We start from the raw sequence: 12,847 nt of genomic DNA, 5'->3' as shown, positions 1-12,847 counted from the left end.
TGAAGTCGTTTAATTTACATAAATTTTTTCATTTTGTTGATTTATTTGATGTATTTTCTTTCACTATTCTGTATAAAAATATAATTTATATAATTATATATATAAATGTAAATAAGAAAATAAAAATAATAATTAGAAAGCAAATATTAATATATAAGAAATAAACATGAGCATATACAGATAAATAAACAACTAAACATAATAAAATTAATATAAACAATACATAAACATAAACCATACACAGAAATAAATAATTTTTTTAAGTATCAACAAACTTACACGAATTTTGAGGAAATTCAGTAACAATAAACAATAATGTAAAAAATAAAAATCATCCTAAAATACTAATAACTCAAATTTCATTATTTGGTAGGTTAAACAATCTTATTTTATTCTTTGAAATCCTTTAATCTTATCCAAATTCTTCAATCCCACTCCAAATTTTGTTGATTAATTTGACGCGTTTTTTTCACTATTCTATATAAAAATATAATTTATATAATTATATATATAAATGTAATTAAGAAAATGCAAAAAAATTAGAAAGAAAATATTAATATGTCAGAAATAAACATAAGCATATACAAATAAATAAACAACTAAACATAATAAAATTAATATAAACAATACATAAACATAAACAATACACGTAAATAAATAAGTTGTTCAAGTACCAAAAAATTGAGACAAATTTTGAGGAAAGTTAGTAAAAATAAACAATTATGTAAAAAAAAAATTCATCCTAAAAGACTAATAACTCAAATTTCATTATTTGGTAGGTTAATATCTGCTTCAAAAACAATCTTATCGTCTTCTTTGAGTCATTTAACTTACAGAAAATTCTTTCATCCCGCTCCAAGTTTTGTTGATTCATTTGACGCGTATTCTTTCATTATTTTGTATTAAAAAAAATAATTTACATAATTATATATATATATATATGTAAATGTAAATAAGAAAATTAAAAAAAAAATTAGAAAGCAAATATTAATATATAAGAAATAAGCATGAGCATATACGAATAAATAAATAACTAAACATAATAAAATTAATATAAACAATGCATAAACATAAACAATACACTTAAATATATAAATTGTTTAAGTATCAACAAACTAACACAAATTTTGAGAAAATTAAGTGAGAATAAAAAGTTATATATAAAAAAAAAAACTCATCCTAAAAGGTGAATAACTCGAATTTCATTGTTTGGTATTTTAACCTCTGTTTCAAAAACTATCATATCGCCTTCTTCGAAGTCATTTAACATAGAAAAAGTTTTCTATCCCACTCCAAGATTTGTTGATTTATTTGATGAGTTTTTTTACACTATTTTATATATAAAATATATATATATATATATATAAATAAAAAATAACTAAATAAATTACAAAACAACTATTAATGTGTAACAAATAAACATCAGCATATATATGAATAAATAAAAAAAAAACTAAACATATTAAAATTAGTCTAAACAATGCCTAAAGATATATAATAAACATAAATAAATAAATTGTTTTTTTTAAACTTAATAAATTCGTTCTAGAATATTTTATCCTTTACCTAACTTTCAATGTATAGAAAAACAATACTATAAATTAAATTGAATACACATGAATCTGAACGCTATATTTTTATACACAGAAATCCAATTCTGTACAATTTAAACCACATTAAATATGCACCACGTGAATTATTTCTGTTCCCATCATCTTTATTTTCAAGATCGAGCCATTATGTTTGGTAGTTGTAATAATTATATCCCCATCGTCTTATTCTTGGTCAACCCCTATAATTTAGAAGCTTAATTCAGTGAGACAGGAAAGCGTGTATCCGCGTAAGAAAGTGTATTTAATCAGAACACACTAAATTGATGAAAGTAGTTGAGAATCCATAGTGTAGTTTTGGTGTGTTTGTAGCATGGGAGAACATGGTGAGGAAGAAGAGCGTCTTGGTTTCACCTATGATGTGTTCATCAGTTTTAGAGGAGAAGATACAAGGAACAATTTTATAGGGCATCTGCGTAGAGAGTTAGATGGGAAGGGAATAAAAAGTTTCAATGATGATAAGAATATGAGGACAGGGGAAAGTCTTCCACCTGATCTGTCGAAGGCCATTGAAGAATCTAAGATTTTCATCGTTGTGTTTTCTGAGAACTATGCATCTTCCACACGGTGTCTGGATGAACTTGTTAAGATCATAGAACGCAGCAAGATGAAGGAGAAGAAGCAGCTTGTTTACCCAGTGTTTTACCATGTAGATCCCTCAGATATACGGCACGAAAGAAATAGCTTCGGAAAACACATGAAGGCACATGAATCACAGAGAATTCAGGATTGGAGGTCAGCCTTGTCTCAAGCAGTTGACTTCCCAGGGAAGCATATTGCCACCGGGTATGTATAACAAACCATTCAATCTTATTTCTTTTTCATCCCATATTTAGAAAAAATCATGTATTTTATGGGATAATTAATCATATATAATATAACTCTCTGAAATATAATTCTCATCCTTCATAATACAATGTATAATGTTGCTTTAAAGTATCTAAGGATTTTCTTAATAACACTTCACTACCCTCCACAAGAATTTACCATAAACCTATACTAATCATTGTCACTCCTTCTTTAATGTCTAGTTTTTTTTACATATGGCATACATAAGGTTTTAATTCGTTGATGTGTATGGTACTCAAGAAATCTCAATCTTTATTGCTTCATTCATAAGACTCAAACTGAAAATAACTTACAATTAGCAATCGTATATATTCATTTGAGTGAGTATACCATATTATTTAGATAGGTTTTTATGCAAGTTGTTGGGCATATATACACCAATAAGAATATGTAAAAGTTGATTAAGAGATTTATTCCTTGTCCAAGCTCATACTTTTGTCTGTGCCAAAAGAAATATCTCTTTTGCATATACGATGTCATTCTTAAAAATAATTTTATTCCTATGATTCTATATATTCAAAATAATCTCTACCCACATACACATTTACATCCTATTTCCCTTATCATTCATTTCCGACAAGTAGAATTATTGGAAGTTCAATTTACCTACACCTAACTAAGGAGACCAATTTTGAATTCATGTAAACTACCTGAATTGTCTACCTTAGGTATAAGTGAGTGTAAGTGTTATGAAAGAGACTTTGCATCCCTTATAATATTCCCACTAATTTGAAAAGAGTGGGTAGATTGTATGATTTCCACTTTTACAACCTCCCATAATTTCTTTGTAAAGCCAAATTTATAGTTATCTCACAGACTTTAATCAGTCTTACATTGCCTAGTGTTTTCTTAATTTCTAGTTTCGTAAACCCACATGTTAAAGACTATATTATCACCAATAGAAATAGAAGAGAATTTTCCTTAACCTAACATTGAATTTAGTAATCTACATTAGCCTCTCATAGAATAACTCTTTTACCTTGCTTTTAACAATGATAGGGTTTGCACTCCACTACCCTAGGTTTTCAACACCTTTTTAATCTCATTCCTATTTATTTTTCAATCCGTAACAACATGAAAATACCTAGAGTTTGAGTCTCCAAATTAAATCCATTTTGATCGAGACTTTTATTTTTCCAAGGACTTATATGTTACCAGCGCGTATAAGTTCACTAAATAACCTCTTCCCTTTCATCATTCCTTTCTCATTTAGATTACTTAGTAATCCCATTTTATCCAAATCACCTATATGAGTTACAGTGATTTACTTGTTTTGATTTCATACCTCTTTGTTTTAAAATTATAAATCCTAGTTCCGTCTTTTTAACTTGTTTCTTAAAATCACCTATTAAAAAAAATATTGAATTACCGATGAATTTATGTTTGGCAATATTTTTTATTACCAACAAATTATACCGACATATGACATTATTGACGCATTTACCGGCATATTTGTGTTTGATAAAAAATTTGTTTTGCTACAAGACACAGTTTAGTCCAGATTCACTCAGCTGATAACCACTAAATCAAAATCATTTTTTTGTTTTATTATGGTTATTATTATTCTTAATGATAATAATAATAATAATACTGTATTTATTATTACTAATAATATCAATATTACTGTAATTATTGTTAATTTTATTAATAATATTAGTACTATTAATATTAATAATATTATTATAATTATTATTCATATTACTAATATTATAATTATTAATATTAATATTCTTGTTATTATCCATGTTATTATTATCATCATTAATATTATTATAATTATTATTAATTTTATTAATATTAACTTAGTATTATTATTAAAAAAAATTATAGAAAATTTTATGTTAGGCATTGCAATTTGACATAATAATTATGTATTATTACATGAAAAAAGTATTACAATATTATTATCTTGAAACTAGGATTTGAACGCATAGTTAGTAATTATTATTAATTTTATTAATAATATTATAATATTAATTATTATGATTATTGTAATTATTACCAATACTATTATTATTATTCTTATTAGATTTATATTAATAAATATAATACTAATAATATTAATATTAATAAAATTAATAATGACTACAGAAATTAAATATATTAATAATAATAATAATTAAAATAATATTATTATTAATATTATATTAATAATTATAATATTAATAAGATGAATAATAATATTAGTTCTAATAATACTAATGTTAATATTAATAAAATTAATAATAATAATATTATTATTAATTAATTATAATAATATTAATGATAATAATAATATTATTATTGTTAATATTATTAGTATTAGTATTAATAATATTATTATTTGTATTGATATTAATAATAATATTATTTGTATTGATATTAATAATAGTGTTATCAGTATTAATATTTTTTAATATATTATTATTATTTATATTATTATTAATAATAAGAATAATAAAAATCAGAATGGTAATGTGTTCTAATAATTGAAAATAATAATATAATTTGTTAATGATAAATAGTATTTTAAAAATAATAATTGATAATATTAATAATTACTTAAATAATTTTTTCTCTTGGTAAACTCACCGACAAGCATATTATTGGTGAAATTTGGCTTGTTGCTCTTTCATAGGTATCGACAAATTTTTGGTCTTATTTATTATTTATGGATTTTGACCGTCGATAATATGTTGTTTTCGTAGTGAGTATACCACATCCACCAACACCACTATTCTTCCATGAACTCCTTACTACTACTACATCCAACCTTCTATCACCTAGCCTCTACACTTCCATTTAGTGGGTTCTTTCACACCTAGCTTAGAGATTCTAGATTGTCTTTTTGTCCATTGCTTGTTTCTTACTTCCACCATCAATTACGTTTATTCAACACCTTACATTCTAACAATATTTTCTCAATAACTACCACGTTATTCTCTTATATATTAAAAAAATACAATTGGTAAGAAAACTTTAAAAGAAAACATTTTTTCTCTCATCCAAAAATAAATTATTTTAGTTAAAAAATAACTATAGCCTTTTATAAAAGGTTAAACACCAAAAGTAAGTTGGTGTTATGTAGGACTTTACTTTTCAAAAAAATATTTTTTTTCAAGTAATATACTTTATGGTATGTAATATTGTTTTTATCACGTGTAGTTTGTTATGTATAATATTATACATCTTAATTATAATGGGATATGTAATATTGTTTTTATCATATGTAGTTTGTTATATATAACATTCTACATCTTAATTATAATAATTTATAAAAAATGTTAAATGGTCGACTATGCATTTAAATTTTAGATTTTTCCAGGGTGTTAATTGATTTTGTTAGTCATAAATAATAATTTTGAACATTATAAAAAATAATTTAAAAGATAAAAAACTAATAAAAATTTCAAAGTGGAAAACAAAATCCATTTTTATTTTAATTTGATATTATATTTAGGTATTTTTCTTAGAATAAAATTGTTCTAACTTTTTCATCTCCAGTAAATTTTGTATGATGTGTGATCATTATTCTTTTGTGCTACTGGTTCTTAATATCAATGCTTACTATCTAGTACAATAATCACAATGCTTATCATTTAGTACAATAAATTAAAAATCATGATATCAAACAAATAATTAATACATTCTACTCTTATAGGGATGATGAAAGCTATCGTATTGAAGAAATTGTTGGAAAGGTCCATGAATATATAACTCCTAAACCTTTATATAGTGGTCAAAACCCTGTTGGACTTGAGGCTTGCATAGAAGAAGTTAAGTCACTTTTGGACAAGAAGGCTGAAGATAAAACTGTAAGAATGTTGGGCATATATGGACTTGGTGGAATTGGAAAAACGGAACTTGCCAAAGCTTTGTATAACAAAATTGTGCAAAACTTTGATGCTGCAAGTTTTCTTTCCGATGTTAGAGAAAAATCAAACAGAATCAATGGCATGGAAGATCTACAAAAGACACTTTTATCTGATATGTTTGAGGAGTTGGAAACTAAATTGGGAAGTACAATTAAAGGAATGGGTGAAATAAAAGAAAAGCTTCAGAAAAAGAAAGTTCTTTTGGTTCTTGATGACGTTGGTGATAAAGACCAGTTAGAAAAGTTGGCAGGAGAGTGCAATTGGTTTGGTCCAGGTAGTAGGATCATTATAACGACAAGGGAAGAAAATGTGCTAATTGCTCACCAAGTTAAACTTAAGTATGAAATGAAGGAACTTGATGACCAACATTCTTTAGAGCTATTTTGTTGGAATGCCTTCAAACAAAGTTATCCTAAAACAGGTTTTGAAGATGTGTCTGTGCGTGCTGTAGATTACGCCAAAGGTCTTCCACTGGCTTTAAAAGTCATAGGCTCTGATTTAGCTGCTTTTCATGAAAGTTTAGGAGATTGGGAAATGGCAATGAAAGAATATGAGAAGACTCCAAATACAGAGATTCAAGATGTGCTTAAAATAAGCTACGATAGATTGGATGATAATGCCAAACAAATTTTCTTGGACATAGCTTGCTTCTTTAAAGGGGAGAGAATGGAATATGTGAAAAAGATACTTCTAGAATTTTGTCCAACAACCAACATGAAAGTACTTCTTAATAAATCTCTCATAACTATCGAGTATGACTGTCTGAAGATGCATGATCTAATACAAGATATGGGTAGAGAGATTGTTAAGAAGGAATCAATAAATCCTGCTAAACGTAGCAGAATATGGTATTATGAAGATGCTATTGAAATACTAACCAAAGATTATGTAATCCTCTACTCTTTTATTCTATTTTGTTTTTTATTTATATTACTGATAATAGGCAGTTGATGTTGCTTCTTTGTACTTGTGTTAAAGGGAAGCGATAAGATTCAAGGGATTATGCTTGATCCCCCTCAACGAGAAGAAGTAGAATGGAGTGGTACTGCGTTGGTGAAGATGGAATGTCTCAGAATTCTCATTGTTCGAAACACATCATTTTCATCTGAACTTGAACATTTACCAAATTATTTAAGACTTCTTGACTGGGAAGAGTGTCCTTCAAAGTCTTTCCCACCAAAATTTAATCCAGAGAACATCATTGTTTTAAATTTGCCTAGAAGTCGTCTAACATTGGAAGAGCCATTTAAGGTACAATTCTATATCATATTTTCCTATTTTTTATGTTTCAATTTTTCATTGAACAAAAACTTCCATATTTATTGTCATTAATAAGTTAATAACTCAAAATGCTCCAAATAATATATTTTTTGTACTTTCTATTTGGCAGAAATTTCCATGCTTGACTATTATGGACTTTTCATATAACCAAAGTATCAAAACAATACCTGATATGTCTGAACTTCAGATTCTAAGAGAACTGAGACTTGATCATTGTAGAGAGCTAACTGCAGTACATGAATCTGTTGGTGAGCTGAAAAGGCTTGCTCATTTAAGTGTTTCAGGATGCATAAAACTCGAAAAATTCGTGTCTAAAATGTTTCTGCCGTCTTTAGAAGTCTTTGACCTTAATTTATGTGAAAGCCTTGGTCACTTCCCGGAGATAAGGCTAGAAATGACAAAGCCATTGAAGATTTATATGATAAATACTGCTATTCAAGAGCTTCCAGAATCCATTGGTAAACTTACTGGGCTTGAATGTATAGACATATCAAATAACAGGGAACTTAAATGTCTACCAAGCAGCTTATTCAAGTTGCCAAATGTTGTTTCCCTCAAAATCGAAGCATGCTCCAAACTTCAAGAATCCTTCAGAAGTTTGGTGCAGCACCCTTCAAAAGCCGATGTTCGTCCAAAATTACAATCACTGAATGTCGAAAATGATAACTTGTCTGATGAAGATCTTCTTGCTATTCTTTGCTACTTTCCAAATTTGAAAGAATTGATTGCTTCAGAGAACAATTTTGTTTCTATCCCTTCATGCATCAAGGAATGTGGTGACTTGACAAGTCTCGAACTGAATGGATGTGAGAAGCTTAAAAAAATTCCTGAATTCACTAACTTGAGAATTCTTTATGTTCATCATTGTTCAAACCTTGAAGAAATTTCAGAGTTGTCGTCAACTGTTCAGAAAGTAGACGCAAGATTTTGTTTCAAGTTAACTAGAGAGACATCAGACATGTTATGGAATCAGGTAGCATGAGTTTATTACTTAAGTTAAATCTTGTACCTTTATTTTATGAAAATAATATTTTACAAATTTTCTAAAATAAATATAGAAGTGACAATTGAAAGTGTTATAATAATCTGATAGGTGAAGAAGAAAGGGGTACGTGGAATAGAACTGGTGATGCCATTTACAACTGAGATTCCAGAATGGTTTAACTATGTGGGGGTCCAAAGGTATCCTCGTTTCTGGGTTCGTAAGAAGTTCCCTAACATTGCTCTGGCCATGATCTTCCACTTCCAAGATGAGAGTGAAAGGGAAAAATTTGCTCGTCGTCGCGTTGTTGATCTGCGTTTACTTATCAACGGTCAATATGTTCCTTGCAAAGGGTCTCGCAAATTCAGAATTGAAGCAGAACACATCTTGATCTTTGATCTACGAGTTTTGTTCAGTGACAAGGAGTGGCTTGGCCTTGACCGACTTCTGATGAAGAAGGAGTGGAATCTGGTGCAGATTGCGTATAAAGCCACTTCCTCCTTCGTGATAAGTGGTTGGGGAGCTTTTGTGTATGAAGAAGACAAAACCAAAATGGATGATCTCGTATTCGCTTCTCCCGATCCCATGGATCCAGACGAGATGCCACAGGCAATAGTTCCTAAAAAAGATGATATGGAGGAATATAAAATGATGATAGAGAGTCTAGGTTTGGACGAATCATATAAGAGGACGTTGAATGAATGGCTGGACAACAAAGGAAGAGGGGGGTTTGAAGGAATGGCTGAAAACCATTCCATGCAAATTGTATTGGGAGAACTACAGAGAATATCCCAGGATGCTGAGAATGCATTAAAAGCAGTAGGGTCAGCTTTAAAAGATCCAAAATCCACTCTGAGGCAGATTCTAGATGTGCTAAAAAATGATGATGGAAAGCCTAAAGTTACTATATTAGGTGATCTAGCGTTGATAAGACTAAAGGATCCAGTGAAACTGCATAATGTAGAAGAAGCTTCAACCTCTGGCCATACGGGAAGTGAGGAGGAGGAAGGCTACGATCCTCGGGTGGAAGAAATAGTGAGAGAGATGTTTGTTGAAGGAATGGAGGATGGACTTCTTGAGGCACATATTAGATTTCCTTCACTTGATATTGTTGAAACCAGAAGAGCTGCTTTGGAGAAGGGTTATAGGGTTAGATGGAGACCTGAAGATGAAGTGCAAACATCGATTGAAACCAGGACATACATAAGTGGAATTTACAGTGGACTCTTAGAAGCAAAGCTGATGTTTCCTGATTTGGACATGTGGCCAACAATTAATACTGTGGCAAAAAGGAAAGGGATTACAGAAACTTTTGGATCACCCACTGAAGCAAAGCCGAGCTTTCCACATTTGGATTCACCTCCTCTGGTGGAAGAAATGGTGAGAGAGATATTTGATCAAGGAATGATGGATGGAGGAGCTCCAACCTCTAGCCATAAGGAAAGTGAGGAGGAGGAAGCAATAACGCGAGAATTATGGTATGAAGGAATGAAAGATGGAGTTTTTGAGGCACAAAATAGATTTCCTTCTCTAGATATTGCTGACACCATTAGCATTGCCTTGGCGAAGGGTTCTGGAATTGAATGGACACCTAAAGGGATGGAGATAATACCCTCAGCTGAAAATAGAACATACTTGAGTGGAGTTTACGGTGGACTCTTGGAAGCAAAGCTGAGGTTTCCTGATTTGGACGTGTTGGAAACACTAAATACTGTGGCAAATAGGAAAGGGATAAATACAAATTTTGTATCACCCTAGAACCAAAGCAGAGGATTCCACTATTGGATTGGACTACAGTGACACTTCCTCCTTCTCAAATTAGAGAAGCTATTGAATTGTGTGGTTGAAAGGTTGAAAAAACCAGAGGAGTTTGAAGATTTGATGAGTAAGCTAATAATGAAAACATTCACTAGAATATTTGTTTAAAACTTATACCAGGTGTAAGATGATGTCTTTAAATTGTACTCTCTGTCAATTGTTTTTTTTTTTTTGGAAATGTTCTTTCTTTTTGGTAATGATGTGTGTAACCTTAAAAATCTAAAAAAAAATGTTATTTTCTATTGTAAACAAATCACTTTATTATAAATAAAATAAAAAATGCAAAATGAGCATGCATTGCAGGTCAAAATAGTCGATATGATGGTTTCTATTAATTAGCCGATAGAGATGATCCTTAGGTAGAGAATCAATGGTATTCGAAAACAGTTTCCAATTTTTTTTCCCCTTTGGCCTCTCTTCTTTCTTATAAAACTTCTCTCTTGCCTTTCTTTGTAATTGTTCTATTTACTAACTTAATTCCTTCTTATATTTTCGTAACTCTCCACCTCCACTAATTTTGCACTCTCTTCTTTATGACGATTATGCGGGTATCGTCATTAATTTCTTGGATTGGACTGTTATAATATATTAATTGGATTGCCCCTCAGTGATCAACCCATGACTTCATATTAAGATTCTAAAATTTATTCAAGATTGAATAAATCATTACAAGGAGATAACACTTTGCATAAAAGTGGCAATTAAAGTAATTTTTTATTATTTATTAGTTAAAGTTGTACCATTATAAGACTTTTTTTTTTGGTACACACTTGTTTATTAGTTTTTTTTAATGAAAGTGTAACTTGATGAGGAAGAGTCTCTTGTTTCACCTATGATGTTTTCCTTAGTAAAATTTTGAAAAGTTACTTAATCTATTGTTTATGACTTACTAAAACAAACCAATAGCACATAATAAACCATTGTTTGAAGAAGAGATGTTTTTCTTATCTTCGTAGTTGAGTAAATCGATTTAATGTATTTTATAAAGCATTCTAAAATAAAACCATTTTATTTACATTTGGTAAGATATTTTTTTAATAGTTTTAGTTTATTTTAATTTTACTCGAATGAAACTCATATTTTACCATCTTATTTTTTAAAATAATAATAGAAAATTTTAATGTTCAAACAATATTTATGTTCATTGTTATTGTAGAAGGCTGATATAATAACTTCTCTTTATCATAGTAATGTTTCCTTCCACTTTCTATTTTTGCATTTGGTCTTGGGTTTCTACGAGGATTGTACCTACAAAAGGTTTTCAAACATTTAAGTAGGTGATTGGTATTATGATGTTTTCAAACATTTAATAGACTTTTTTTTTTTTTTGTTCTTATTTATATGGTTTGTTGAATCTTATGTTGAGAATCGCTTCTTAATTTAGTAGGAGATCCTGACCAATAAATATTGGTAACTAATCTATTGAATATATTCAATGATGGTCATTTCAAAAGTCTTGAATTTGTAACTCTCTCTTGAAAATGTGATAAGCATTAATTATCCACTATCTCTTTATGAAGAAGTCTTATTCTCATTCTCTATATAAAAGAAAAGAAACTTGTGAGAAAGAAAAAAGAGATAAAGCTTAAATGAGAGAATAGATTGGGTGAGATTAAGTGTTATCCTCCCAAGAAACAAATATTGTAATCCTACTTTTATAGGGGAAGCATTTTCTAGACTAGATCCCGTGGGTTTTACATATCAAGTTGAGGAAGTTTTTGTTAGAATATATGGTCTTAAACCAGAGGGGAGATGAATTGTTTATGAAAAATTTTCACAAACTTTGAAGGTATAATGAACTTCAATGCAGAATCTCAGATACAGACATCCATAAAGCAATCAAACAAAATTGTTGAAGTTGATTAACAAAAAATCAACCAGTTGTTTATCATTAATATTAATATTAATATCAATATTATCACTATTATTATTACAATTATTAAAAATATTTTTGTATGTAATTCTTTATATACGGATACAATCCGTATGTAGTTATTCTTGCTTCATGGCGCCAAAATTACATACTGACTAAATTTGTATATAATCATTTTTGGCTTACATATGAAAAAAATTAGTATGTAATGTCTATTTACATATTGAATTAAATCCGTATATAATCACTTTTGTTCTTATAAGAAATAAATTACAAAACAACTATTAATGTATAAAAAATAAACATTAGCATGTATGAATAAACAAAAAAACTAAACATACTAAAATTAATCTAAACAATGTATAAAGATAAATAATAAACTTAAATAAATAAATTGTTCAAGTATCAACAACTGACACAAATTTTGAGAGAAATAAGTAATAATAAACAGTTATGTAAAAAAAATCATGCTAAAAGATGAATAACTCGAATTTCATTATTTGGTATGTTAACATCTGTTTCAAAACTAATCTTATCACCTTCTTTGAAGTTATTTAACATACAAAAAAAAATTCATCTC

At 28.7% G+C, this 12,847-nt stretch overlaps 1 protein-coding gene across 2 annotated transcripts in view; it reads left to right on the top strand.

Moving 5' to 3' along the window:
- Positions 1 to 1,709: 1,709 nt before the first annotated feature.
- The window catches only part of LOC137827163 (TMV resistance protein N-like), a 77,186-nt gene continuing 66,048 nt past the window's right edge, over positions 1,710 to 12,847 (top strand). Inside the window, exons 1-5 of one of the 2 annotated variants that reach the window (XM_068633387.1) lie at positions 1,710 to 2,396; positions 6,100 to 7,201; positions 7,292 to 7,564; positions 7,704 to 8,567; positions 8,688 to 10,591. In XM_068633387.1, coding sequence (XP_068489488.1) covers positions 1,924 to 2,396; positions 6,100 to 7,201; positions 7,292 to 7,564; positions 7,704 to 8,567; positions 8,688 to 10,334 — 4,359 coding nt within the window. In that variant the 5' untranslated portion in view covers positions 1,710 to 1,923 and the 3' untranslated portion in view covers positions 10,335 to 10,591. Of the gene's footprint in view, positions 2,397 to 6,099; positions 7,202 to 7,291; positions 7,565 to 7,703; positions 8,568 to 8,687; positions 10,592 to 12,847 lie in introns of those variants that run through there. The other variant, XM_068633384.1, reaches the window with a different exon arrangement.

This window comes from Phaseolus vulgaris, chromosome 8, assembly GCF_000499845.2.
Source record: "Phaseolus vulgaris cultivar G19833 chromosome 8, P. vulgaris v2.0, whole genome shotgun sequence".
Taxonomy (NCBI): domain Eukaryota; kingdom Viridiplantae; phylum Streptophyta; class Magnoliopsida; order Fabales; family Fabaceae; genus Phaseolus; species Phaseolus vulgaris.
The sequence above is the reverse complement of the archived record's forward strand: the minus strand, read 5'-3'. Positions and strand labels throughout refer to the sequence as shown.